Source organism: Schistocerca americana, chromosome 6 (genome assembly GCF_021461395.2).
Source record: "Schistocerca americana isolate TAMUIC-IGC-003095 chromosome 6, iqSchAmer2.1, whole genome shotgun sequence".
Taxonomy (NCBI): Eukaryota; Metazoa; Arthropoda; class Insecta; order Orthoptera; family Acrididae; genus Schistocerca; species Schistocerca americana.
In genome coordinates this window covers 66,705,958-66,732,215 of record NC_060124.1, presented here as the reverse complement: position 1 = coordinate 66,732,215, position 26,258 = coordinate 66,705,958, and the positions used below count along the sequence as shown (strand labels likewise).

The following is a 26,258-nucleotide window of genomic DNA, read 5'->3' as shown; positions in this document are numbered from 1 at the left end:
GGTTTGAGTCCCGGCGGGGTCAGGGATTTTCCCTGCCTTGAGATGACTGGGTGTTGTTGTGTTGTCTTCATCATCATCATTCATTCCAATTACGGTCAGAGGAAGGCAATGGCAAACCACCTCCAATAGGAACTTGCCTAGTAAGGCGGTGCAGGGTCTCCCTCATCGTTCCCCTATGCTCTGTAAAGAAGCATGGGACTTCATTCACATCTCTGTGTATTTGAATACTCACACCTATAACAGTTTCTTTGGTGTTTCAGTATAACTTTGAATTAGAAAACGGTCAAGCAACATCATTAGTAATGCAGAAAAGTCAGACACAAATAAGTTTTAAAACATAAATCAAGGTTTTATATTTTTTGTCAGTTAAATGAGAAAAGTACTCCTTTTTGAAGGCCCCTTTGTAGTTAAAATTATAATATATTCACCTTCTCTGATAGATTTCAGAGTTGGTGATTGTTTTGATGAATTTAATCAGTATAGGACTGCATTGCACTTGGCCTACCTTGACAAAGAAGTAATAAAGATCTGAGTCATTTTCCATAGTGTCGTTTAATGATTATCACTCAAAGGTTACGGCCAGTACAGGTAAACTTTTATCAACAATTCCGTAAATAAAAAAAAGACCCAATCAACATAGAGTGTACGTTATCCTTGATTCATCAAAACGTTTTGATTGAGTTTAAGGACTGTAAGATTACTAGATAATCGTTACAAAGAGTGTGAAGACAAAAGCCTCAGCCTACCTCTTCTCTTGAGTTGGTGTTCTGCCAGGTCAGTTTTATTTGCAGGATTACCTATAACGAGTGGATTGAATACTCTGGCTGATCAGGCTTTTGTCACATTTGGAAAAGTAACTTTTTTTTTTCCTTTTTCTTAAGGTACAGTCCTTTTCGCTTGTATGTACCCTAGTTGAAACTATATGGGTATAGCTATTACTTCTAAATGAGTTAATTAACCAATGACTAATTTTATTAGGAGTATGTTGTTGTTGTGGTCTTCAGTCCTAAGACTGGTTTAATGCAGCTCTCCATGCTATTCTATCCTGTGCAAGCTTCTTCATCTCCCAGTACATACTGCAGCTTACATCCTTCTGAATCTGCTTAGTGTATTCATCTCTAGGTCTCCCTCTATGATTTTTGCCCTCCACGCTGCCCTCCAATGCTAAATTTGTGATCCCTTGATGCCTCAGAATATGTCCTACCAACCGGACCCTCCTTCTTGTCAAGTTGTGCCACAAACTTCTCTTCTCCCCAATCTTATTCAATACTTCCTCATTAGTTATATGATCTACCCATCTAATCTTCAGCATTCTTCTGTAGCACCACATTTCAAAGGCTTCTATTCTCTTCTTGTCCAAACCATTTATCGTCCATGTTTCACTTCCATACATGGCCACACTCCATACAAATACTTTCACAAACGACTTCCTGCCACTCGATGTTAACAAATTCCTCTCCTTCAGAAACGCTTTCATTGCCATTGCCAGTCTACATTTTATGTCCTCTCTATTTTGACCATCGTCAGTTATTTTACTCCCTAAATAGCAAAACTCCTTTAGTACTTCAGGTGTCTCATTTCCAAATCTAATTCCCTCAGCATCACCCAACTTAATTCGACTACATTCCATTATCCTCGTTTTGCTTTTGTTGATGTTCATTATATATCCTCCTTTCAAGACACTGTCCATTCCGTTCAGCTGCTCTTCCAAGTCCTTTGCTGTCTCTGACAGAATTACAATGTCATCGGCGAACCTCAAATTTTTTATTTCTTCTCCTTGGATTTTAATACTTACTCCGAACTTTTCTTTTGTTTCCTTTACTGCTTGCTCAAAATACAGATTGAATAGCATCGGGGAGAGGCTACAACCCTGTCTCACTCCCTTACCAACCACGGCTTCCCCTTCATGTCCCTTGACTCTTATAACTGCCATCTGGTTTCTGTACAAATTGTAAATAGCCTTTCGCTCCTTGTATCTTACCCCTGCCACCTTCAGAATTTGAAAGAGAGTATTCCAGTCAACATTGTCAAAAGCTTTCTCTAAGTCTACAAATGCTAGGAACGTAGGTTTGCCTTTCCTTAATCTAGCTTCTAAGATAAGTCGTAGGGTCAGTATTGCCTCACGTGTTTCAATATTTCTACAGAATCCAAATTGATCTTCCCCGAGGTTGGCTTCTACCAGTTTTTCCATTCGTCTGTAAAGAATTCGTGTTAGTATTTTGCATCCGTGACTTATTAAACTCGTTGTTCAGTAATTTTCACATCTGTCAGCACCTGCTTTCTTTGGGATTGGAATTATTATATTCTTCTTGAAGTCTGAGGGCATTTCGCCTGTCTCATACATCTTGCTCACCAGATGGTCGAGTTTTGTCAGAAATGGCTCTCCCAAGGCCGTCAGTAGTTCTAATGGAATGTTGTTTCGACTCAGGTCTTTCAGTACTCTGTCAAACTCTTCACGCAGTATCGTATCTCCCATTTCGTCTTCATCTAAATCCTCTTCCATTTCCATAATATTGTCCTCAAGTACATCGCCCTTGTATAGGCCCTCTATATACTCCTTCCACCTTTCTGCTTTCCCTTCTTTGCTTAGAACTGGGCTTCCATCTGAGCTCTTGATATTCATACAAGTGGTTCTCTTTTCTCCAAAGGTCTCATTAATTTTCCTGTAGGCAGTATCTATCTTACCCCTAGTGAGATAAACCTCTACATCCTTACATTTGTCCTCTAGCCATGCCTGCTTAGCCATTTTGCACTTCCTGTCGATCTCGTTTTTCAGACGTTTGTATTCCTTTTTGCCTGCTTCATTTACTGCATTTTTATTTTTTCTCCTTTCATCAATTAAATTCAGTATTTCTTCTGTTACCCAAGGATTTCTACTAGCCCTTATCTTTTTACCTAGTTGATCCTCTGCTGCCTTCACTACTTCATCTCTCAAAGCTACCCATTCTTCTTCTACTGTATTTCTTTCCCCCATTCCTGTCAATTGTTCCCTTATGCTGTCCCTGAAACTCTGTACAACCTCTGGTTCTTTGTTTATCCATGTCCAATCTCCTTAAATTCCCACCTTTTTGCAGTTTCTTCAGTTTTAATCTACAGTTTGTAACCAATAGATTGTGGTCAGAGTCCACATCTGCCCCTGGAAATGTCTTACTATTTAAAACCTGGTTCCTAAATCTCTGTCTTACCATTATATAATCTATCTGAAACTTGTCAGTATCTCAAGGCTTCTTCCATGTATACAACCTTCTTTTATGATTCTTGATCCAAATGTTAGCTATGATTAAGTTATGCACTGTGCAAAATTCTACCATGCGGCTTCCTCTTTCGTTTCTTAGCCCCAATCCATATCACCTACTACATTTCCTTCTCTCCCTTTTCCTACTACTGAATTCCAGTTACCCATGACTATTAAATTTTCGTCTCCCTTCACTATCTGAATAATTTCTTTTCTTTCATCATACATTTCTTCAATTTCTTCGTTATCTGCAGAGCTAGTTGGCATATAAACTTGTACTACTGTAGTAGGCTTGGGCTTCGTGTCTATCTTGGCCACAATAAGGCGTTCACTTTGCTGTTTGTAGTATCTTACCCGCTCTCCTATTTTTTTTATTCATTATTAAACCAACTCCTGCATTACCCCTATTTGATTTTGTATTTATAACCCTGTATTCTCCTGACAAAATGTCTTCTTCCTCCTGCCTCTGAACTTCACAAATTCCTACTATATCTAACTTTAACCTATCCATTTCCATTTTTAAATTTTCTAACCTACCTGCCCGATTTAAGGGATCTGACATTCCATGCTCCGATCCGTAGAACGCCAGTTTTCTTTCTCCTGATAACGACATAAGGACGTCCTCCTGAGTAGTCCCCGCCCGGAGATCCAAATGGGGAACTATTTTACCTCCGGAATATTTTACCCAAGAGCACGCCATCATCATTTAACCATTCAGTAAAGCTGCATGCCCTCGGGAAAAATTACGGCTGTAGTTTCCCCTTGCTTTCAGCCCTTCGCAGTACCAGCACAGCAAGGCCGTTTTGGTTAGTCAGGGTGTATACGACCCGGGACAACCGGGAAATCCGGGAAAAACCCGGGAATTTTTTTATCCAGGAGAAAACCGAGAAAAACCCGGGAATTTTTCGGAATTCCGGGAATTTTTCATTGTTTTAGCTTTCAGTTAATTTTTTGCAATTTTGACTGCAGAATTGATTCTCTAGCAAAGAATGTTATTGTATCCTGCTGCTGGAGAATGATACTGCAGCAATAAAATATAAACAAGAGGGAAAAAAATAAAACTTTAGTGGCAAAGGAAATGAGCAATTTACAACAAGAAAACACCGTGCACGCACAGGCGTCTGCAAATAGCAAAAATATTTCAACGGCCGTAGGGCGCAGACTGTAATTCTTCGTAACAATAAACTGCTTGCTATGAGCATGATGTCACAACTGTTCACGTTAGGTTCTTTTGACCAATTGCCAGCGGTCTGTTGCGCAAGCGCATTTGACTCACGTATAAGCAGTACCTTCTCCCACTACTTGAAGTTTGGCTGTTAGTTGTATCGGTAAGGCCGGTATTACACTATCAAATTTCTTTGTCCAATATCTTTGTCCAATATCTTTGTCGAAGATATTTGATAGTGTAATAGGGATCTTTGACAAATGTCGTCCAATATTTGATCAAATCTAGGCCGAGGCCGTATATTTGATCAAAGAAATCGCTTGTCTTCTGTTCACTGCAATGCGATATGTTACCACGCGGAGCGCTAGCATCGCTGCAGCGTTCTGTCGTCTGTAGTGTTTTTATAACCATTGCCTGTAAATACTATTGGTGTGTGCCGACAACTACAGAATTAATAGAGATGTCTGAAGCTGATGAGGCGCATTACAACGTGAGGCACCCTGAATACAAAAATAGATTAAGAAGATTGGAGACCTAAACTGACCTAACCTAACCTAACATAACCCTCTCCTGTACCAAGGAATCGAAGTGTCATAGTGAGCCTGTCTTCTGAAGATGTAGCAGTTCTTAAGTGAAAATTGTGCTTTGTGATATGAGGATACACTTCATTGAGCACATACAGAAATGTATGCTCATCCATTCTTAAGTAATTGATGTACGACTTGACGTCTTCCACTGTAAGCTCATGTAACAAGTTTTGTTGAATGCTTTTATCGTGTCGTCGTAAAACTCACGGCTTCACCCAGATTAGATTAGTTTTTCGTTCCATAGATCCGTGCTGAGGAGATCGTCGTGGATGTGGAACATGTCGATTTTTTTTTAAGCTGAAATAAAAATACTAGTAGTATGAATAAATACAATACATCATTTGTTTCTTTTAAAAATTTCGCCAATGGAGTAGAAGGAGTTGGCCAGTAGTAAGTCTTTCAGGCTCCTTTTAAACTGATCTTTATTTCTAACTAAATTTTTTATGTTTCCTGGCAAATTATTGAAGATGAGTGTTCCTGAGTAGTGGACCCCTTTTTGAACTGAAGTAAGTGCTTTTAAGTCCTTGTGCAGATCATTTTTGTTCCTGGTATTGTATGTATGAACTGAGTTGTTTGTTGGAAAAAGAGATATATTATTTACGACAAATTTTATTTAGAAGTAAATATACTGCGAGGCAGTAGTTAACCTGCGAGCCGGAAGTATAGTGAGACTCTGTCATTTGGGCCTACGAGAGTTATAGCTTTTTTTTGTTTGTTTCTCATGCCTAGATAACTGTACAAACATATCGTTGCATGTATTGTAATAATCATTACATATAATGATCCACATGCAACAATATCTCTACGGAAGTATCTAGGCATGAAATACAAAACAAAAAAAGCTAACCTGCAAATCTCGTACGTCCAAACGACAGTCTCACTGTACTTCTGGCCCGCCAACAGTTTCATTTTCTTTCTTATTTTCCCCCAGTACCACTGCAAGAATCTGAAGTACCCAGTTCTTTGAAGAGGTTTCTGCAGGAGGTCCGTGAATTTACTCCACAAATAATACGTATTACACGCTTTTGGACCTTGAAAACTTTTGTTTGACTTCAAGATTTACCCCAAAATATTATCCCATATGACATTATGGAATGAAAGTATGCAAGCTTTTTCATTTTCATGTTGCCTATGTCTGCTAACACTCGAATTGCAAATACAGATTTGTTAAGGCGTTTCTGCAGTTCTGTGGTGTGCTCCTCCCAACTGAATTTATTATCAAGTTGTAATCCCAGGACTTTTAAGACTGTCAACCTCGTACGTATGGTTCCATTTTCTCCCCCCACTTCTTTTCCGCATGTGCACACAATGCAATTGGAGTACGTAGAACTGCTGCGGTTAATAACAAGTTGTTGTCAGCCATCTTGAACTTTGACGAAAAATTTGATGACAGTGTAATACCCCTTGTAGCGCTACGTCAAAGATCTTTGTCAAATATATTGGACGGAATATTGGATCACATCTTTGATCAAATCTTTGACAAAGAAATTTGATAGTGTAATACCGGCCTAAGCAGCCAGATGCAAACGAGAAAAAATTTTCTCCCGCGCTCTAGCTGCCAGATTGATGCTTGCACAGAGTTGTCTGGGTTGTAGTGGGGAGGAGGTTTATCTCCACGTGACCCGTGTTTACGTTAAGTGATTTCGCAGCTTCTCTTTGTGTACAGCTCCCACGTCATGTGAAAACAAACGGATTTCTGTGGCCGGGAGCTATCAAGTGAATTAAAATACATTCACATAATTATGGAGGGCAAAAATATATTATTAATTTGTTTTCTGATTTTATTTTATTTCCAAGTTAGTAGCAGTCAAGCATTAATCGCCTTGCAGAACAGTGAAGTCATTTTTGCCAGTTTGCTAAAGAATTTGGCTTTATTAATCTTTCCGCTGAGGCAATCATTTTGTTTGAAACGAAGTGTTTCATTCTACAGTATTGCCTAGTTCCAACTGTTCGCTGAATTTCAAGTGCACGTTATTATCTTCTGCCATATGGCATTATGGCATTATGCCATATGGCATTATGCCATAATAAAGAACCTAAAATGAGATCGCAGAGTACTGGTACTCCAAGAAAATTTAAATCCCAAAAACCACACTGAAAAGCTTAATATCAGATGGGACCTACTTCATTGTGAACTGGAAAAAGCCAATTTGCACTTCAAGCCGAATTATGCATTTTAGTGTGGCTTACGAAATTCCAATGCTCTTTGGAGTATCCTCTGATGCTCTGTTTCTTTTATGGTGTAATGTAAGCTCTGTTAGTGCTTTATACACACGAACATGCGGGCTTCCTGCACCACTACAGTTGCACAGGCACAATAATGCCTGTTTCCTGGCGTTCTCTGGCAACTGGTAAATCGAACCTATTTCTAACAGTCTCCGGATAGTATTGTGAACGGTGGTTAGAAAAGTGTTACTTTCAAAGATAATTTCTTTTTATGCAACATGAATTTTGCTACGTGTGAGAAAGTGGGATGGATATCTAAATCACAGAGCGTTCGAAACTGAACAGTTTGAGGACCAGCCACTTACAAGAATTTCGAGCCGAGACATTTACGTCAGAATTTTAAATTTACCGGCCCATTTGTGTGATGCATCTTAAAGTATAACACGCGCGAAAAAAATCAATATTACATGTGAAAGCTTAGCTTCTGTTGTGGCGTGTTAATCTTAGAGACCAAAATTATATGTGAAAGCTTAGCTTTTCTTGTAGATATACGGTACTGTGTACATTAATGTAAACCGTTAACTTTTCCTCTTGCGTGTTCGCGCTATGTAACCAGTGATCTTGCTATTGGTTGACTATAACAGGTGTCCTATGCTTTGAATAGCTGCTGTCATCGGCTGGCGAGATCTCGTGGCTTGAGATATGACTCGCTTACAAAAGGACATCGCAACCTCAGTTTCAACGCTCCGGAAACTAACGCACTGTGTTTGGTACAATTCGAATTTATACTTTCGTAATACGAAAATATGCAGCGTATATGTTGCTGCAAATCAAAGGTCTTTCCAAAACTTCTCTCCTTTTTTTAATCAAAAGTCTCTCCAAAACTTCTCTGCCCCGTCTTTTTTTTCCGTTAAGTTCTACGTGATTGTATAAAACGTTAACCATTCAAAGGATTGATAAGTTTTACAGTTCTGAGGGAAAATCTATGGAAAACCTACTGTCATTTAGCACAGAAAAAGTGTATTTTCGCCCGGGAAAAAGCATATTTTTTAAACGGGATATCCGGGAGAAATCCGGGAATAATCCGGGAATTTTTTTTCCTTGTCCCCGTATACACCCTGTTAGTGTTACAAGGCCAGATCAGTCAATCATCCAGACTGTTGCCCCTGCAACTACTGAAAAGGCTGCTGCCCCTCTTCAGGAACCACACGTTTGTCTGGCCTCTCAACAGATACCCCTCCGTTGTGGTTGCAACTACGGTATGGTTATCTGTATTGCTGAGGCATGCAAGCCTCCCCACCAACGGCAAGGTCTATGGTTCTTGGGGGAAGGTATTAGGAGTAATGATCTCAAAAAATAAAGAAATTTCTACCCAAGTAAGAACAAAAATAACTTTTAATTGCAAATGTGGCAATGGTAATGAAATTCATCCTTTACATTTCATAATCCTTTAAAAGCCAGTAGTTTCTAACCCCTTGATACTTTTTCTTACAAATGTTATTTTATACAGTATTATATGGATTAAGCTCAGTCGGTCAATAGTTACGATTGATGTCTTAGCAGGTGCAGCTTACAGTAATTGCAGAGCACAAATGAGAGAGATTAAGAAACAATATGTCTGATATTAAATAAAATTACACAGATGCTTTTGTACGAAGATTAATTATTTCCACAAGCTGTGACATGGCTGCGAATATAACAGTGATCCAGAAAATATAGAATAAATTTCTTTACTTCCCATCTGTGATCACTAAATTATTAGATCCTTAGACTACCGGATTTTAGTCAACAGTGGCCATCTTCAAATTTGCAACAAAACATAGGAAAAACAGAAATACTTTAAATGCATTGTCTACATCTTAAAACAATGAAAGAGGCCATAATCAAAAGTGTTACCAACATACATGTGGTAAACATTGCTTTAAATATGACGAGGCATGTGTTTTAATAACATGCCGTAATATAATGGAGCCTTCATGGAATCATCATAAGATAAACACAAAATCAGCTTAGCGTTGTTGCACATATTTAAAATATGGTCTAAACTAGCCACAGCGAGATGGAGTCATCTTGTTAACAGTGTTGGTGTTTGTAACAAACTGCTGTACAGTAGCCACAAAATGTTTGTGTCATAAGCTCGTCAGATGTTGCTACTGTAGGCGTACATGTTTATGTCATAGGTAAAGCCTATAATGAGTTTACCAGGTGTGTAAGTCATTACAGTAATTGATGCAAAAATTAAAAACACAACTAAAGTTAGATTTTTAAAGAGAAAATAATTAAGTGACAATAATACTGATGCACTCTTGTGGCAAATTTTAAATAAAAGTAGAATGACGTTCGTAAGAACAAGCTTATGGAGTTAACAGAATAATATAAAAATAATGAAATAAATAGGAAAATAAGCCAAATGGATGAAACCACACACTGTAGTAAGTAATCAGCATCCTGTGTTGCCATGACCGCCAGAATGCCACATAGGCGAGAAGTGGTCAGATTGACTTAACTGCCAGAAATCCACTCATATCCTGCGACATGCCTTTCCGAGAAAAGAATGATAAAACACTGTACCACTCAATGTGACTGATTAATGAAATATATAAACAGAGAAGGGTCAAGAAAACATGAGTAATATGCTCAAAGTAAAGAAACAAAGTAAATATGTATAGATGTCTATACCAGGTAAAGGCAAAGGCAATATATATTTGAGATAGACATTGAGTGATTAAAGTAGAACATTGTCAAACAAAGCAAAGTATGCATTGGGTACAAAATCGCTCTGCCCATTGAGCACTTTTGATGGCTCTTGTCCTTCCACTTTATAAATTTCAAGCTCTTTTAACAAGTTGAGAGCACGGCCTTTTTACACCACATGGAGAATACACATACTATTCACAGTTTTCTCTGTAGTGTGACCAATTTCTGATAAGTGTAATCCCAAAGCAGTTTTGTTCCGTGGTTGTGAATGCACCTTAAACCTTGCATTAAGAGAGAGGCTGGTTTGGCCGATATAATATTTGTCAAGTTGTGACAATGAATCCTGTATCTTCAGAACCATCAAATTTATCATACACCCTTTTCAGTTTGTGTTTTACTCTCAGTTTCAGGGTGGTTTTAACTTGAAAGCCGCATTTAATATTAGATTTTCTGAAACACTTATTCATTTGCCTGGACATTTTGACGTGAAATTTCATTGGAATGTTCTTCATTCGTTCCTTATTGGTTCTAGTTTCTGGATGAGTGTGCATTTACGTGCTGTTTGTTATTCATTTCTTTACCTTATTGGAAGGGTGCATGACATTATTTTCAGAAAAAAATGCATTTTATCACTGTAATTTTTACACCTGGTAAGCCAACTACAGACTTTACCTATCACATAATTCTTTTTATTCATATCATACAGTTATATAATTGACATAACTGTGTACAGTTACAGTGGTGACATCTGATGAGCTTACGACACCACCATTGTGTTGCTACTGTACAGCAGTTTGCTATGAAAAGTAGTACTGTTAACAGCATGATTCTGCCTACATGTGGCCTACTTTAGACATATATTTCAAATATGTGCAGTGATGGTGTGTTTATCTTTTGACAATGCCACTATGGCTCCATTACATTAGGACATGTTTTTAAAACAGTTATGCCTTACCATTTTTGAAGTGCGTGTTTTCCGCATTTTTGTCAGTAATATTTCTCATTGTGGCCTATTTTATTGTTTTAAGATTTGGACAATCTGCTTGAAGTATTTGTTTCCCCCGCCCACATGTTTTGCTGTAGAACTGAAGGTGGTCATTTCTGACTGAAACTCATAGTCTAAGGACCTAACAATTTTGTGATCACAGATGGTAATGAAAAAATTTATTCTACAATTAATTAGTTGTTAATCAAAGATAATGATGAAACCCTCAGTGATGATATCCTTTTTTTAAATTCGCAGCTATCATTTGTGTATGTTACACACCTGAAATCTGGCGTTGGAGCAAAGCACTGGTAAGTTTTTGGCAGTGCCTCAAGGATATGCTGTCATCTGTTTCCATATGCTGTCATTACATGGAAAAGAGAAAATATGACTGTGTCAACATATGCTCGTACAGTTCATCTCCTAAATTTAAGGATTCTTATTTCACTACCAAAACTAAATCATTGATATTGATGTGCATATTTTTGACATTTGAGCAGTCATTAAGAAACAACAGAAAAAATTGACACAGGTAAAAAAAAAGGTGGGGGGGGGGGGGGGGGGGGGAAGTACTGGATATATTGACTGTAATCTTACAGGAAGACTCTGCCATTGTGACTGGTTAATTTCAAGATCATAGTGATAAACCCAGTTTTCATCACCAGTAACAACCTTTGGGAGAAAGTTTGGATCAACTTGAAGCTGCTGTTTCAGCTCAATATTGCTTCCGTTCACCTTCAAGCAGGTGTGGCAAAAACATCACTTCAATCCTTCTCATGTTGAAATATTGTTACAGAATAGATTCACATGTACAATAACTTATTCCTAATGCATGCAATGGTTTGACTACAATGTCGCAGAATCGGATCCATTGTTGGCTAAACATTTTCTAGTGTGTTACCAGTGATGGCTGACCAGAACATTTGTCGTCATCAGTTGACATTTGCCCATTTTCAAATGTTTACACCAGTTGTAGGTTTGTGTCGGATCTAAAGTATTGTCTCCAAAAGCTTGCTTCACCATTTGGTGAGCAACACCTAAGCAAACTACACAGTTCACAGCTTTTTGCCCTACTAATTCAAGAAGGATGTATGGAGGAACACCTAGTGGTGTTTTAGGGTACTTGTAACATTAAATTTTGGGAGCGTTTGTATACCCATTCGTATAAGTGTGAATCTGTATGTGACGGTATATTCCAAGTTACTTTTGTAGAGAATTACATGTTACTATGACCATAAATCTTACTGTCCCTTTTTCTTTTCAGAATGAATATGAACTCGGCCAATATCCACAGCAGTGTAGTGGATAGCTTGGTCACGTACGCTGATTATTTCTTCCCCGGAGGTAAGCTTTTTATTACTTTTGTTATTTAAAGGAATACGTGAATAACAGTGTTGTGTGATATGTGAAGGTAAAAGTGATAGAAAAGTCGGTCTTGTTGTCAGAAATGCTCATCTTATGTGTAAACTTAAAACTGCTCACTTGATTATAGGGAAGCAATTCCAAAAGCAGCCTGGTTTAAAAATTCCATTCACCTTAACTCCTCCTGCCTCAGCACTTTGGCCTTGTTGCAGTGTTACATATGAGAAGGGTGTGTACTTCAGGGAAAGCAGTGCTGTGAATAGAATCACTGTGATGCCAACTGCTGCTGCAGCGTTCAATACAGTAACATGACCTTTGACTTGTGCAGTGCGAGTGCAAGGGATACTTGAGAAACTATGAGTTAGCCACAACAATAAGCTATGTCTTTGCTTAAAATTTAAAATTTGAATTTTTCATGAAACACTGTAGGAAATAGCATGGAATCCTAGCACTGCACAAACTCCTACTGTGTTCGAACAAATTTACTATGAGTTCTCATGCAGTGCCAGTATGTATGGATATATAGACATTTATGCTGATTTTTTTATGTAAAGGTAACAGAAGATGAAAGTGTCCTCCAGAAAAATATTACTTGACTGATCCCAGTACAATATTTTGTTTGTTTATGGGATATGGTATTAATTTACCAAGTAGGTTGAAAATGAGCAGTTCAATCACTGTTCACATAGTAGAATAACAGGTAAAAAAGTTATCAGATTTTAATCAGTTTGAAAACATGATGGTTATATTCAGATGAAACAGTCAAGAAAATTAATCAAGACTCAAATACCAAACAAACGAAACATATCGTAATAAAGTGATTGTAATTTTTATTGTAAGAATAAATTACAGCGGCAAGACCCATCCTGGTGATAGTACCATCGGATGTCATTAGATCGCATGACGAGCGGATGCTCGAGAATTGGATAGAATCATGATAGCTATTTTTTGTTCATATTTTAGTTTTTGTTGCCCATGATCTGCACCCTAGAAGATATTTCAGTCCATATTTCACAGTTGTTTGTATTGTTTAAATCCTTTGTGCATTAAATAAACTAAGGTAGGTCATTCTGGTAGTACCAATGAAAGTTAACTAGATCCCAGGTCAGTCAAGATCGAACAGAATGAGAGATTTTCTGAATTATGACATAAACTGTTTGAACCATTAGTTGTGTTAAAACAGCCCACCTGTTTAGACAACATTTTAGGTTATTGCTGTTCAAGTAAAACAATGAAGAAAGTACATATACAGTTACTACACAGCTGGCACAGATAGTGAGTTATATGGAAGATTCACATGTAAAACCAAGAACGTGGTTCTAAAGATGTACGTAGGGTTAAATAAATAAATAAAAATAGCAGATGCACTAATGAAATGTGAAGAATGAACATTTTCCTGTATGAAACACATGAGTAAATGACCCTGTACTATATTTGTGAATAGCTGCCTCTATCTTTTCATGTAGAACTTAGAGTTGCTCACCATCCTTGAAGGCTCTCCTTCATGATGGGGCTATGCAACATGGTGTGTAAATGAGTAAATGATGATTATCGCAGGAACAATTTTGCAGTTTGATACTACTCTCATAGTGCTATAGAAAGGCTACCGGGACATCCTGCTTCAAATGTTGAAAAATCCTGACGACTGCCTGGCTATGAAAGATAATGCTTTTCCATTTATATTGAGAGTGTTGTGAAGTGTAGATCATAAGAGTACCAAAGACATCATAAGAATGTGAGTTAAAATATTTATGAAATGCTATATCTCTAGCTGGTAGTGGGAACTGTTTATTTTAAATTATGTTTGCAGTTGAATCCATATCTAATAGGGAACAGCAAAATTGGTCGATTGAGGGGGCAAGTAAGAAAGAACTTCCTGTCCACATTTTTTGCACGCACTGCCACCCTGTACCCCCATTCTCATTCTATTTCTAATTCTCAGATGCTGTTCTTTATGCATTGTATCAGTGTCCTACCACCAGTGTCCTACCACTGGTGCCAAAGCACCAAGATTAAACTTCTGAAACAGAAAATAACATTTAAAGAATTGACATAACTGGAATAACCCATTCCAGTACACAAAATATTTAGTACATAATATGACTACCCACAGTGCATGAATGTACAAATTCCAAACTCTGTTAATGGAGACAGGCACACATTCTGAAAATTTCACAAAAGTTGGGCGTAAGAAAAGCTGAGTAATGAAAAGCAAAGATGGAAGCCCTCAGGCAAATGATATTTTATCCAACACTCACCAACCTTTGCTCTCAAACAATAATGTCATACAAGTAGCATTCATAGCTCCATTTCTATTTTTTTAGGTATTGTGTTTGGTATTGTTATGTAGTGAGAGAGACTGTTAATGCATATTTTGTCAAATTATGACGAAATTTAAGATGGAATTATATAAACAGTTAAGCATAATTAACTCTACATATCAGTCTTAATCTCAGTATGAAGTCCAAAATGCGTGTCCTCTTTCACCTGCACTCAAAATTGACGAACTTGCCAGCACAGACTGTGTTCTCCTGATAATTCTTACACCATGAATCAATAAATTCTGATTAGTGTAGAGGAAAGGGACAGCAGAGAGGGAAACAGATTTTAAAGGCTTTCCCCACTGTGAATAACTATGAAATGTAGCTGAAAATTCAGTATCAGAACAGTTAATTGAAGAAATGATATTACTCTTTCTAGAATTCTTCTGGCTGCCTGGCTTCTGAAAGCCATCTAACAATTTTCTGTTGTGGCACTGTTTATGCATTATAAAACAATCAGATGAATAACATTCTTCTGAAAATTCGCTAAATCATTAACAGTCCTTCTTCCCACACTATATTTCCTGATTAACTTTTCATCACAGGTTTCTAGTCTCTTTGTGTCTGTTCATATTCCTGTTCTTTTAAAGTACTACCCTACATGCCATTACTGTTACAATTTGCAGTGCCAGTATTATGGTTTCATCTCTTCTGCAACTCCCTTTTCATCACAAAGAAATTTATATCTGGCTACCTTTATTTGACATCATATGCGTTGGATATGAGCCAATAAAAACCTCAAAACAAGAAAACTGCACAGAACTGACAAAATGCAGGGAAAATTACATCTCTGTCTGGATGGTCGCTGCAGTAAAAATGACGCTGAAACAGATGTATGCATTTAATAGTGAGTTGATCTAGACTTCTCATGAGGAGTTGCATTAGGAGGGAGCAATGAGGGGGTGGAAAACTGACATTCTTCTCCTAGCCACCAGTTTGGTTGCTCCTGAGTATAGTGGATGGACATGCTATTCATTCTCTTACTGTTTCAAAGAAGGGCCCAATAATTAAAGGGTGATTCAAAAGTCCCTTGACAGTTTGGAGAAACATATTTTTATCACAAAATGGAAGTTGCAGCTTCATTACAAGCACATGGGGGGACATGTCAATACATTTCAGTGTAGTGACCCTGCAAATCTGTGCACAGCAGCCATCTATCTTACGTGCACAAAACACTGGTGCCAATATTCCTTTTGTTATTGTCCCTGCTGAATCGGTTATTTACTCTATCAACTTGTTTACCCTTTTAATCTTTAGCTGGTACAGATTTAACTTTATAAAACCTCAATCAAAAAAATCCAAGGGCATCATGTCACGAGAGTGGGCAGCCGATAGTCTGAAGTGATATGCGAGCAATTCCTCTACAAGAAAATATTTCCTCCAAGTAACCCTGAATGATGATTGCAAAGTGCAGAGGTGTGCCATCTTGTTGGAAAACAACAGTCTTTTATCCTATCCTTTTCCAGTTGTGGTTCCAGGTACTGTTGAAGCACATTTGGGTAAACTGTTCCTATTGTTGTCTTTTCGACAAACATGAAAGGTCTGTCTGTATACCTTTGTTTTGGTCACTCCCATCCACACATTCCCTTTAAGTGTGTCATATCCCCAATCCTGGACTATATTTGGCTGTTCATCCATCCAAATGTGACAGTTGTGCCTATTCACCTTGCCACACATGTGAAATGTGAATTCATCACTGAACAGAGTGATGCAGGTCTGCACACATCGTAACACCAACAGCAGTGTCTTCAGTGTCATTGTGATGCATAGTCTGGATGTGGTGTGCATGGTTATTAAACGTGAATCTCAGCGTCTGCCACACAGTCGCTTGGAGGACGTTTAGGTCCTTACCGAGCTGTCATGTTGAGGCATTTGGACTCCAGTTGATAGCAAGCTGTATGGCATCTATGGTCTCTGGTGATGTTCCTGGGTCCCAGAATGTACTCCATCAGCAACACTCCCTAGTCTTTTGGACTTCCCTGATAGCTTGCCTCGGTGGACCAGGCTTTCTGAACTTTGCAAACCTATAGTGTTCGAACAGAGCATTAGTAGTTAGCTGCTTGATACAGACATGTCAATTAAATATCTATGTGTAATGTTGCAAAGCAGTATGAAATGGAATATAGTTCACCAGTAAAGGAGAACACATACAGAACACTAGTGTGAACCATTGTTGAGTAGTGGTCATGTGTTTGAGATCTGCACAAGGTCATATTGAAGGAAGACACCACAACAATTCAGAGGTGGACTGCTAGATTGGTTACTGGTGGGTTTGAACAACGTGCAGATATTACAGAGATGCTTCGGGAACTCAAATGGGAATCCCTGGAGGGAAGCATTCTTTTCAAGGAGTACTATTGAGAAAATTAAGAGAACTGGCATTTGAGGCTGACTGCAGAACAATTCTACTACTGCCAATGTACATTTCACGCAAGGACCACGAGGATTAGATTAGAGAGATTAGGGCCTTTTCGGAAACACAGAGACAGTTGTTTTTCCCTTACTCTGTTTTTGAGTGGAACAGGAATGGAAATGACTGTAGTGGTACAAGGTACCCTCTGTCACACACCATATGGTGGCTTGCGGAGCATGGATGTAGATGTAGTTGTATGCAAAACACACCAGTGACAAGGCACAGTCAGTACCTTCACCGCACAACAGCAGTTGTAATGTTAACATCAATAGTGCCATTTAAGTGGAGTTACTAAACACAATTTTCCATAATTCCTTCACCAAAGATGATGTTAATATTCCAGAATTTGAATCAAGAACATCTGCCAACATGAGTTATTTAGAAATAGATACCCTGAAAGCAATTCAAGTCACCCAGTAAAGGCAAGTTTTTCATGTATACCAGTGCTGATGAAATAGCTCCATTTTAGCTGCCCTATAGAGACTGTGAAAGATCTGTACCTAAAGACTGGAAAGTTGCATTGTTCATACCAACATACAAAAAGGGAATAGAAGCAGTCCAGTGAGTTAAAAGGCTCATATCACTGACATTGATTTGCAGTAAGATTTTGGAACATATATGTGTTTGAGCATTATGAAATACCTCAAAGGGGGAAAAAAAAAATTGTTGCCACAGCCAGCACAGATTCAGAAAATATTGTTCTTCTGTAACACAACTGATGCCTTATTTACACAAAGTAATGCATGCTATCAACAGGGTATCTCAAGTTGATTCCATATTTATAGATTTACAGAAGGCGTTTGGAGCATCACCTCAGTTGTGTGACTAGATTCAAGATTTACTTTGGGAAAGGTTACAGTTGATGTGAAGTCATAAAGTGATTTGTGTTGTCTTCCCCCAATAAGTTTTACAGGCCCTCTTCTGTTCCTGATTTGTGTAAACAATTTCGGAGACAATCTGAGGAGTCTTAAAATTGTTTTCAGATGATGATGCAATTACTGCCCAGTAAACTCGGCAGATGATCAGTATGTATCACAAAATTATTTACACAAGGTATCTGCATGGAGCGGAAAGTGGCTGTTGACCCTGGACAATTAAAAGTGTAATCATCTCCACATGAGTACTAAAAACATTCCATTAAATTGTGGTTACATGATAAATCATACAAATTTAAAGGTCATTGACTCAACAAAATACATAGAAATCATCGTTAAGAAAAAATTAAGTTGGAGCATTCACACAGAAAATGTTTGGGGAAAGCAGAACACTTACAAGGTGCAACAAAATCTACTGAAGAGACTGCCTACCCTATGCTTGTCCATCTTCTTCTGGAGTATTGCTGTGCTATGTGGGATCATTACCAGATAGGATTAATGGAGGACATTGGAAAAGATCAAAGAAGGGCAGCTCATTTTGTATTATCGAAAAATAAGAGGAGAGTGTGATAGGTATGATAAGTTAGTTGAGATGGCAATTATTAAAACAAAAGTGTTTTTCATTATTGCTAGAAATTTTCAAAGAATTTCCATCACATATTTTCTCCCCGAATGCAAATAAGGTTTGTTGGCTGCAACATGCATAGGGAAAACAACCATTTTGATGAAGTAAGATAAGTTGGAGCACACATGGAAAGACCTAAGTTTTATTTTTTCTCAGATGCTGTTCGAGAGTAGAACAGTTTGGAAATAGTCCAAAAGTGGTTTTATGAGCCTTCTGCCAAACATTTCAGTGTGAATTGCATAGTAGTCATATATGCTGATCAGCGAGAACATTATGTCCACCCCTGGTGTGGATAACAGGGACGATGCATCATTGCATGGAAGCAATGAGGCCTGGGTAGGTCGCTGGAGGGAGTTTGCAGTACTGCACACACACACACACACACACACACACACACACACACACACACACACACCACCTAATTCCCATAAGGGGAGGGGGTCAAACATGACCATCATGAAAGGGTGTACATTGTCTGCAACCAGTATACGGTCTTCCTCGGCCATCATGGCACCTAGCATGAGCTCCACTGAACCCAGGGGTGTCCATGTGAATGTTCCCCAGAGTGTAATGGAACCGCCACCAGCTTGTCTCTCTTCCACAGTAAAGATGTCAGTGAGCTGTTCCCCTGGAAGGTGATGGGTTTGTGCCCTCCCCTTGGCATGATGAAGAAGGTATTGGGATTCATCAGACCAACCATGCAATGCTCCGCCACTGCACCAATGTCCACTGCCAGTGATCATATGCCCTATTCAGTCACAGCTGCTGATGTCGTCTGCGGATGCCCGCCATTAGGACTGTTTGGTGAACTGTGTGTTCAGTCACATTCACACTCAACCCAGTGTTAAAGTCTCGTTAGTTCTGCCACAATTCATTGCTGTCATGTTTTACCAGTCTGCCCAGCCTGCGATGTCCGACATCTATAATGAAGGGTGGTTGCCTAACCGCATGACATGTGGACATGGTTTCATCTTGATTTCGCCTTATGTTGAAGGCACTCACCACAACACTCGTTGAACGCCCGACAAGTTGCACAGTTTCTGAAATGCTCGTGCTGAGCTTCGAGGCCATCAATGTCTGCCCTCACTCAAACTCAGATAGTGTGTGCTGTATCTGCAGTGGAAGAGACAAAACACAAACAATATTCCTCAATCTGTTTTATTGGGAAAAACAAATAAACATGAAAATTGCTGATGTTGTCAAAGTAGTCTAAACAAAACCCAGTGTAAGCAAGAAACAAAGTATGGATCCCATTTGGATCTTATAACAGAAGACTAACAAACACAGTGCTTTCTTCACAAGTTTCTTGCTCTAGAAAATCCACAAAAGAAAAGACGGAAACAAAACTACTAGAGAATAGTCGTCGGCACAGCAATACCACAAAGCTGTTGAGGGAGGTTAGACCACTGTTGCACAACTCTCTTGAGTCAAAATCCCAATCTAACACTCCTGATGATCCGGGATCAGCAGACGTGGCGTATGGATGTTTTGGCCAGGATGGCAGATCCCTGAAAGTCCGGGCGGCATGTCGAACTGCCTTCTGGCTGATGGTGCACCATTTTAAAAGGCCTGTTGGTGGATGGGTCGTGACTATTTTTGATCACATGAGTGGCGTAGGAAAATAGTCCGCTTGCCGATTGTAACCTGTGGCACTGCTGCTGACCTGTGATGCTCAAGTAGTGAGCACTGGCAGCAGCCTTGGTCATACTGTAAACATCTGCTTTGGTTTTATTCGCTGTTATGAAGGCATCCTGTATCTCTGTTCTGTCATACAGTATGCCGATGTCGCAGGCGGATGGTATGGACACTGCAGATTGCGCACCTTCCCCATGGTACACACTAACAGTAAGCTCACTGATACCATACGCACAGTTTGTGTGCCTTATTAGCAGTCATTTCTCACCAGGTGACACTGCTGTCTCCTGGACCGGTTTATATCGATAGTATGTTGATGGCCAAAATGTTCCAGTTGAGCAGAGTAGGTGTAGATATGTTGTGATGTTAGTTTTTAACTGTGTATGCGGAACTGAATATAATTTTTCTTATTACGAGGGTAATCCCAAAAGCAAGGTCTCCTATTTTTTTATAAGTACATAGACCTGTTAATTTCTACAATGGTTTACATCAGTTTACAGCTTAAACATTTAACTATTTCTCGACATAATCGCCATTTCTGTCGATGCATTTTTGTAGACGCTGTGGCAGTTTTTGTATGCCCATGTCATACCAGCTCGCCGCCATGCTGTTCAGAAAGTTATGAACCTCTTCTTTCACCTCATCGTCGGAGCTGAATCGCTTTCCGGCCAAATGTTTCATCACCCATGACAACTGAGTTCAGAAAGTTGTCCCGTTCGGCTGCAAGGCGGTGAAGGCATGCGCGGGAAACATCAACTCGTTGCCACATGTGCTCCTCAGTCACCATGCGTGGCACCCATTTTGCACACCCCTTCCGGTAGTTCAATGTTTCCATTAAAATTCTGTGAGTGGTGCTTCGGGAAACCTCAGGTATCAACATGCAGAGATCATCCAGGGTGATCCACCGATCTTCATGTGTGCTTTGCTCAACCTTAACACTGTCTCCTCAGAAATCGACGGTCTCTCGCTCCTTTGTTCATCGTGAATTTCAGTCCAACCAGCTACAAACTCTCTGCACCACTTACGAACATGTTTGAAATCTATGCACGACTCACCGTACACTTCTGTCAATTGGCGATGGATTTCAATCGCCACAGTGCCCTTTGCGTTCAAAAACGGAAGAACTGCGCGCAATTCGCACTTGGCGGTAACATCCAAAGGGAGCTCCATTCTGAATGACTGCCAAGCGAAGACTGAGTGCCTCAGCACAGCATTTGCATGTTTACACACAGCGCCTAAAGCACTCTCCATAACAGTGTGACCAACTGCCACACAAACAGATTTCTGTACTTATAAAAAAATAGGGGACCTTACTTTTGGGATTATCCTCGTAAGATAATAGTAAAACCGCTTTTCTTGTACCCTGTGTGAACCACCTCCAAACTGGGCAAAAATTGAACTACACTTACAAGTGATCTCTGAATGAAAATAATGTTAAGGATTATAATGCTTTAGCATGCACCTAAATGAATGTGTTTTCCAGTGTTCGGAATGACACATGACAATTATAGTGAACTTAAACTGTCCTGTCAAGGACAGTGTGGATGTGCATGACGTTATAAAACCTTTCTACTGTATACTGAAAGTTAAGATATTAGAATATGGGATTTGTTGTAAAAATTTACAAGGAGCACTAAAAGTATTGTTGCAAACTGTAGACCATCCTCCCTATTCATTTATCACTCTTTTTTAGCGTTAACATGCATATTATTTTGGAAATCTGGCAATTATCTCAATAAACATAAGTAAAGCAACAGTGTTAATGTTGTTTGATTCCAACAGTGCTTTACTAGGCATTAGATGTGGAATTATTTATTGTCACACATTTGTCAAATGAGGCAGGCTCTTGTTACCAGTGCTGACAGTTAAACTATTACGTAATTCTTGAAATACCTTTATTTGGTGCACTGGAGAATGTTACATCCAGATAGTTTCATTTAGTTAATACATTTGTGGTTTTGTATTATCGTTGATAAAACTCCACAGATTATTTATGTCATGCAGGACACAAATACATGCCTTCAATTTTTTCTATTCTTTTGACTTTCCAGAACTTGACTTCTACCAGACATTTTCGAGGGAACCCACAGGTGGCGTAAATGGTGGAATGTCCCTGAGTGTAGGTAGTGGTGCTGTGTTCCAGAACAGCATTCAGTCTTCCGCGTCTACAACTGCTACAGGGATAGCTTATGGGCATGTACGGAGCAGCAGTGGTGAAAGCCAAAACATCACCTTGGGTGATACGACAGGTGGCCTGAAGCGGGCACAGTCTAGCAGCAGCCTGTCTGACCACAGCAGGTACCTACAAATGTTTGTTTTGTATCATTATGCACAGAATTTGAAGATTTATACCCTACATTTTTGGTGAAGTGTACAAAAATCTGAGATTCAAGACAGATCACAAGTGTGAGTTTTAATGTAGTAGTTTTTATATTACTTCAGACTTTCACAACAGCTCTTGAATTTTTCGCAAGTACAAATTAAATTTGTGAGAACTTTGATAAACATTCAGTTTGTAGTGAGAACAGCATGAACTTACAATGAAATACACTTACGCAGAAATAGAATCGGGACACTTGTTTCTCTCTTACTATTCATCCAACATGTAGTAATTTCAGAAAATTACTACTACAGACAGACAGAGAGGACATTTCAACATGTAATTACAGAGAAACAAAAACTTTATTGTATACCCCGCCAGTCCAAAACGTTTTGAGATAGGATTAAATAAAAAATTGGGAGAAGTTAACATGGTAGTTTTAATGCTTCAATTGTCCTACCTAGTGCCCCTCCCACTCCAACCTAAATAAATACAATGACAGAATTTTTATACAACCATGTGAAACAATCAGAAAAGTCACACATCATATTTGCGCCTTCTTTCTTCTTTGGTTTTGGCAAACCATCAGAGATCCATTCTGGACTTGTCGTTTTATGGTAGTTTTGTATTTATAGTAGAAGCTCTCATTGCCAGTTGTGATTTTTTCCGAGGAAAGAGTTGTCTGTGTTTATCATTTCAGTCAAGAAGCAGCAGGCATCCATGTGTTTTTTTTTTTTCCATTCCAGTCAAGAAGCAGCAGGCACCCACACATTGTTTTTTTTGTTCGGGAGACAGGATATGCAGGACAAACTTTCTACACACTTTTCTCTTCTTCAAAATATTCTGGAGAATGTCGTGAATTCTTGATATAGAGATAGTCAGATCCTTACTCCATTGCGGTTTGTGACACAACTGTGACACACCACCGTCTTTCCCTGTCCGAACAGGCCTTGGAAGGCCCAACAGTACCGACCGACTACCAAATCATCCTCAGCTGATAGACATCACTGGATGTGGATATGGAGGGGCATGTGGTCAGCACACCACTCTCGCGCCTGTTGTCAATTCTCTTGACTGGAATTGCTATATCTCAGTCAAGTAGCTACTCAATTGGCCTCAAAGGGCCGAGTGCATCTTACTTGCCAACAGTGCTCAGCAGACACACTATAGTTATGTGTCCAATACTTATTATTGTGTGGTCACATGTGATGGTTCAGTGCACATCTTTTGTTTACAGATATTAGTTTGAGCTATCACCATAATTGCTGCACTGACATCACTTACACGGCAGTAGTAAAATCAGTCTCTGAAGTTTGTGGATGGACGGTTTATGTTCAACTATGTACAAGTTTAAACAAAACTGTGTCAAACTTCACACTGTAAAAAGAAGAAGCAAAGACAGAACTACTTGAAAGCAGGAACATCTGTGAATCTCAAAGAAATCACAAGCAAGCAACGACTTAAATCCTAATGTGGCCTCTCAGTTTTTAAAACCACGGTTTAAATTAAGAACAGCCTTAAGTTTGGGATTTTAGACTTGAAGACGAAGTCCTTTAGCATAGTTGTGTTGATTAGTGCAGGAAGAGGATTTATCAGTACAGCTATCGCCATGTCCTCCGTCAGCTGATATTCCAGTTTCAGTGGATACTGGGAAGTGCTTGACAAAAGAATGGAACTTCACATGAGTATGTTTTTTCTTTGACTGAAAAATTTGGTTGTATGCTAACTTCTGTGCAGATTGATTGTTGTTTTAACAGGGAGATGTGTGACAGCTACCTCAATCCCATTTTTGTTCTGAGAGTTGCTCATTCATTGTTCCAGTAAAAGTGAGGATGTAGCCTCAGTTTCGGAATTCTCTTAATCAACATTTGCAGAACCAAGAGATCCCTTGCCTGTCCTTAATATTCAACAGCTGCTTCTCAGTGCTCTGTTGTGGGTCTTGTCAAAACTCACTCAGCAGCTTAGCAATGAACAGTAGTGTGATTCTTATTGAACAGGCTTAAGTTGTTCAGCTACAATATGTGTCATCCTGTTTGGTTACAGAAATGCACACCAGTGCTCCAACAAGTTCCGTGAGTGGAAGATGTGTGTGGTCTTATTCAGTGATAGTTGTTTAATCCAACTGTCTTTGAGTTGCTAATGGGTACTTACTACTTTGCATGCAATCATTCTGAATTGATTTAAGATTTCCCTTAAATAGCTACTTAATGCAACTTTATCATTGGGGTGATTGATCTCAGTGTCCAGAAAATGCCTCATACTCGTAACGTTTTAGACAGCAGGTCAGGAAGATTGCTTATGACGGAACTGACCTGGTTTTCATAACCTTTCCACAGTGCCATCAATCTCGATCGCATCAAAGCTGGAAGTTCATATAAGTGTGGAATGGTGGTGTTACAAAATGTACATGACACCAGCAGTTTAGTTGACATTAACACATACACACAAGCACACCCAAACACAGTGGCACAAACTAAAAAATTCACATTTATATGTAATCAACACAATTTACATTTAGCACAGTCCTTGAGAGATTCATTTGTAAGTCAGCCGTTACTAACACAAATAACTTGAGTCCAGCAATAGCTATTGTAAATGACTATAACATTATACACTCCTGACAATTACAACAGTAGCACACAGAGTTCATTAATACTACATACAGAAGAGACTCAAAAGTTATTAAAGTTCATGAGTTCCATGGTTTCCGGTGCGTATATTCTTGTGTTCAGAATGTACATAATATAAATCTGTGTTAAATAATGAGAGCATGTCTGATATAAATGTTACTTGTTAGCTCACTACATGTGGACTGACTGAGATTGTCTTATAAAGACACTCTCAAGAACAAACTATTATTTCAAAAAGTATAATACTTTAAAATTTGGATAAGTTGGAATTCACTGTTTTTGATGAACCATGAGAATTAATATGATTTTAATTTATAGAAAATGTCGTTAGAAATTCATAAAGATGCATGGAACAATTATCCTTACACCAATAGGAATCCCCTCATACGAATGAGCACAATGTTGTGAAACATGTTAATTCACATTAAAGTACTAATTAGTGAGATAATTAACTATTACTGTATGTTATATTGTACAGAAAAATTAAAGTAACAAAAGTCCGCAATCAGAGTTGAAAATCTGGTAGTGGTTGCTACGAAATCTGCGACAGGGATTGACAGTAGCCACAAACTTTGATGTTAATTATTGTGTAAGTTTCCAGTTTTCAGTAATTTACAATACTTTTATGAAAAATAGGAATGCCTAACAACTTCAGTTAACTGTGACTTTTAATTAACATTGCCCGAATAAAAAGTAATTACACAAATGGAATCAGAACACTTGAAATGACAATGTGAATAATAAATAAAAGTTCAATTTGGTCTGAAGAATAACTTGAAATTTGTAAGTGTTATATGTCACCTGGTAAGCGTCTTGAAAAGAAGATGAAAGTAATCAATAAATTTGGTTAGTTTTGTGGCTGGAGAATCATAACAGATACAAAGAATCCACCTGCTTTGTTACAAGCTCATTCTTCATTTGTTTCATCGTATCCGTGTCCACTGAAGCAATTACAGTGTCGGATGCACAAATGAGTGAGAAGACAAGATGTTTTGCTCGACTCTACATGTACGACTCTACACACATACATGTAACTCAGCACTTGTTGGTTGCAGTGCAGTTGATTGCATTTGTCTTGGTGTATGACTGCCAACCTGCTTAATGAAATCCATAAATGCTTTTCTCACAGAAAGGCAGCATTTTGTCGTAAGAGAAGTCTGTGATGTATGTATTCTATTATTTGAAGAACAAAACACTCAAGATTACATTTTAATGAACTGTCATTACCAGTTTTGGCTGAAT

General features: G+C 38.7%; 1 protein-coding gene across 5 annotated transcripts in view; it reads left to right on the top strand.

Moving 5' to 3' along the window:
* The window catches only part of LOC124619710 (rho GTPase-activating protein 17-like), a 323,049-nt gene that overhangs the window by 236,391 nt on the left and 60,400 nt on the right, over positions 1-26,258 (top strand). For all 5 annotated transcript variants that reach the window (XR_006980113.1, XM_047146270.1, XM_047146271.1 and 2 more), the window contains exons 11-12: positions 12,100-12,179; positions 22,118-22,364. Coding sequence is in view for 4 of the 5 variants with exons in the window: in XM_047146270.1 (XP_047002226.1) it covers positions 12,100-12,179; positions 22,118-22,364 (327 nt within the window). In the remaining variant the exon portion in view is untranslated. The remainder of the gene's footprint in view (positions 1-12,099; positions 12,180-22,117; positions 22,365-26,258) is intronic.